Source organism: Molothrus ater, chromosome 4 (assembly GCF_012460135.2).
Source record: "Molothrus ater isolate BHLD 08-10-18 breed brown headed cowbird chromosome 4, BPBGC_Mater_1.1, whole genome shotgun sequence".
Taxonomy (NCBI): Eukaryota; Metazoa; Chordata; class Aves; order Passeriformes; family Icteridae; genus Molothrus; species Molothrus ater.
In genome coordinates, this window is record NC_050481.2 from 59548839 (window position 1) to 59552013 (window position 3175).

The 3175-nt window shown below is 45.6% G+C and overlaps 1 protein-coding gene across 1 annotated transcript; it reads right to left on the reverse strand.

The window, feature by feature from the left end:
* Window positions 1-756: 756 nt before the first annotated feature.
* Window positions 757-3175, reverse strand: DRD5 (dopamine receptor D5). The gene has a single exon (XM_036382960.1). It carries the CDS (start codon window positions 3142-3144, stop codon window positions 1687-1689), a length of 1458 nt encoding a protein of 485 aa, XP_036238853.1. The 5' UTR covers window positions 3145-3175; the 3' UTR covers window positions 757-1686.

Genomic DNA, 3175 nt, shown 5'->3' on the forward strand with positions numbered 1-3175 from the left:
TGCGCTTCTCCCACCCCACATCCCCAGGGGGTAGAAGATAACCCCAGACCAGCATGAAGGGTTGAACTTCCAAGCAGCCTCAATACTAATCCCATAACATTCACAAGTTCCAGCATCTGGTTAAATTATTTCCCCTGAAATAATGCAGATTCCACTTTTCTTCCATACATCTTACAGGGGCCTTCAGCTCACAGTTAGGCAGGATGGGGAGGCCCCAGCTCAGGGCCTTTAGGAGGGAGGGCTGCAGAATCTACACTTACCACTCAATTTAAATCTGCTCAGCTCATGGCACAGGTATTTCTAAAGGGTAAATTAATCCAAGTGTTGTTCACTTTGTGAGCCAAAACTTGAAATAAATATTGGTATTGCTTTTACTACCTTTGATCACTTGTTTTGGAAATAGCATCAGTTTTGATTTCTGAGCTGAAAGCTTACAACTGTTTCTAATATTCCATTTGATGTAAATGATTCAATACAAACAGAGTCAAAGATACTCTTCTCAGTTGTAAAGATTGCTTTCAAATGTTTAGTATAGTTGTACTTACAGCACCTTAAAATTCCAGTTAATAAGTAACTAAAAAAATTCATTATCAGAATTGTTTTCTTCTCTCTGTGTGAATGAGTTCTCTAGTGTCTGCAATGGGAAATAATGATTATTAATAGAATTTTCAACCATAATTATTGTTTTTAGACACACCCAGCTCCTAATTCTATAATCAAACTCTTGACATCAATAACATTTTAACAAAGTTCAAGTACAGAATTAAATGGAAAGTTTTAATAGCTTATCCATATGTATACTTGATATTCTTGGCTACAGAAAGGGATAGCATCATAATATTAAAGAAAAAAAGGTATAAATCTAGCTGTAAGAGCCATATAAACAAGTTCATTTATGTCAAGAATTCCTATGAGCCCTGCTTTTACACAAAAACTGTATTTTCCATACAGACTATTTGCCTTTAAAATGATAGGGTTAAGCTGTTAGTCATTTAACTATTCATATAGAAACATTAGTTGGAATACGTGTTATAAAACCTTCAGGGTGACAAACGAAAGATAATAAACCCTTGATCAATATAACTTTTATTTATTCATCCAGGAACAGAGGATATCATAGGCAACAACGCCGCCTAGGAGAACAAGGATTTCACATAAACTGTTTTGGCAGAAACACGCATTTAAATAATCATCCAAATCACCACCTCACTATCTCTATCTTAAAAAAAAAAACCAAAAAAAAAAAACTGAACAAACAAAAAAATGGAGAAAAAGAAACATAAGATCTGAACAAACAAACAGCCCAGAATTTTTTTTTAATTTAATGTCTATGCCAGCCACATCTGTCCCTGATTTTAGAAGTCATAATACTTAGCAGTGACAATGGCACCTTTCATTTGCAAACACATTATAAACATGAACTGACTGCAATTATACCACAATACCTCACCACAGCTAATCACCAGAACTGCCTGGTCTGCCCTCAGCCTGGGGAAGTGCTGATTTCAGTTTGTGCTGCCAGGCCCGTGTATGACAGTGTCTACACCCAGCAAAGTACTACCCTCAGAAGTGAATTTAGCATAAACTGACTGACCAAGCTACAGCACATCATCAAGCAGGTGCTTCCACTCAGGGCTAATATTTTCTTTTATATTGCAAGAAGAACTGACCAGACCAGGACACAATTTAATGTAAACCATTTGGAGTGAAAGGTGTTATCTTGCCTAGCGAAATCTCCCCCTCACAGTCCAGCTCACAGGCAGAGTCAGTGGCAACCTCATGGTCAGGGGAGATCTGGGACATCCTATCAAAAGGGTCCTCACGATTTTCCTCACAGTCAACCACATTTGGGATCATGTTAACATAAGCAGTCACTATCTCCTTATGGTAAAGGGTGTCCTGGTTGTAAGAGATAAGCTCATTGCTTATATTAACAGTCTCCACTGCAGTACCAGAGCAAAACTGACCACATCCCAGGAGGTTGGAGAAAACCTTTCTAAAGTCAGCATTGAAGGCATAGATGATGGGGTTAAGAGAAGAGTTAGCCCAACCAAACCAGACAAAGATATTAAAGGTGGTCTCACTGACGCAGGGCAGGCCGGCGTGGGGGTCACTGGGTGGGCTCTCGCAGAAGGGAACCATGCAGTTCAGGATGAAGAATGGCAACCAGCAACACACAAAGACACCCATGATGACAGAGAGCGTCTTTAACACCTTGGTTTCTTTCCTGATGGAGGACTTGAGGCTTGTGTGATGGTGGCAGTCAACGTGGCTGCTCCGGCAGCTCTGTGCATGCTCGGCTGCCCTCTCCAAGGAAGAGATACGACGAATCTGCACCTGGGCAATGCGGTAGATTCGGGTGTAGGTAACTATCATGATAGCCACCGGGATATAAAAACTGATCAAGGAGGAGGAAATAGCATAAGTCCTGTTGAGGCTGGAGTCACAGCTCTCTGATGGTCCAGTGAGGGTATCATTGCTGCCAGAGGTCCCATCAGAGGGTCTCACTGCCGCTAATGCCACCCATGTGGTACTCATATCTTCTGCCCAGGTGGTGACAGCACCTGCTGCTGCCCAGGCAGTGCCAAATCCATCTTCCATATCAGCAGCAGCAACAACATCCCCACCTTTGTGCCAGTTGAGCTGGACAGGGATGAAGGAGATGAGCACAGACAGTGCCCATGCCACGCTGATCATCACCAGAGCCAAGCGCTGGGTCATCTTCCTCTCATAGCGGAAAGGGCTGGAGATAGCCCAGTACCTGTCCACGCTGATCACACACAGGTTCAGGATGGAGGCCGTGGAGCACATGATATCAAAGGCCACCCAGACGTTGCAGAAAGCCCCAAAGGGCCAGTACCCAGCCACCTCTGCCACCGCCTTCCAGGGCATGACCAGCAGGGCCACCAGTAGGTCCGAGACAGCCAGGGACACGATGAAGATGTTGGTAACCTTGCTCCGCAGGTGCCGGTAGCGGACGATGGCCGCACACACCAGCACGTTCCCGAAGAGAGTCCAGAGGATGAGCAGCGCCAGCAGGCTGCCCGCCGCCACCTGCGCTGCCCCGGGGGAACCCGCCGTGTCCCGCGCCCCGCTGGGGGGCCCCGTCGCCGGGGGCAGTGGGCTCCGGCCACCCCGCAGCATCGCTGGCGGCTCCCGCCGGCGGCGGGGCGGC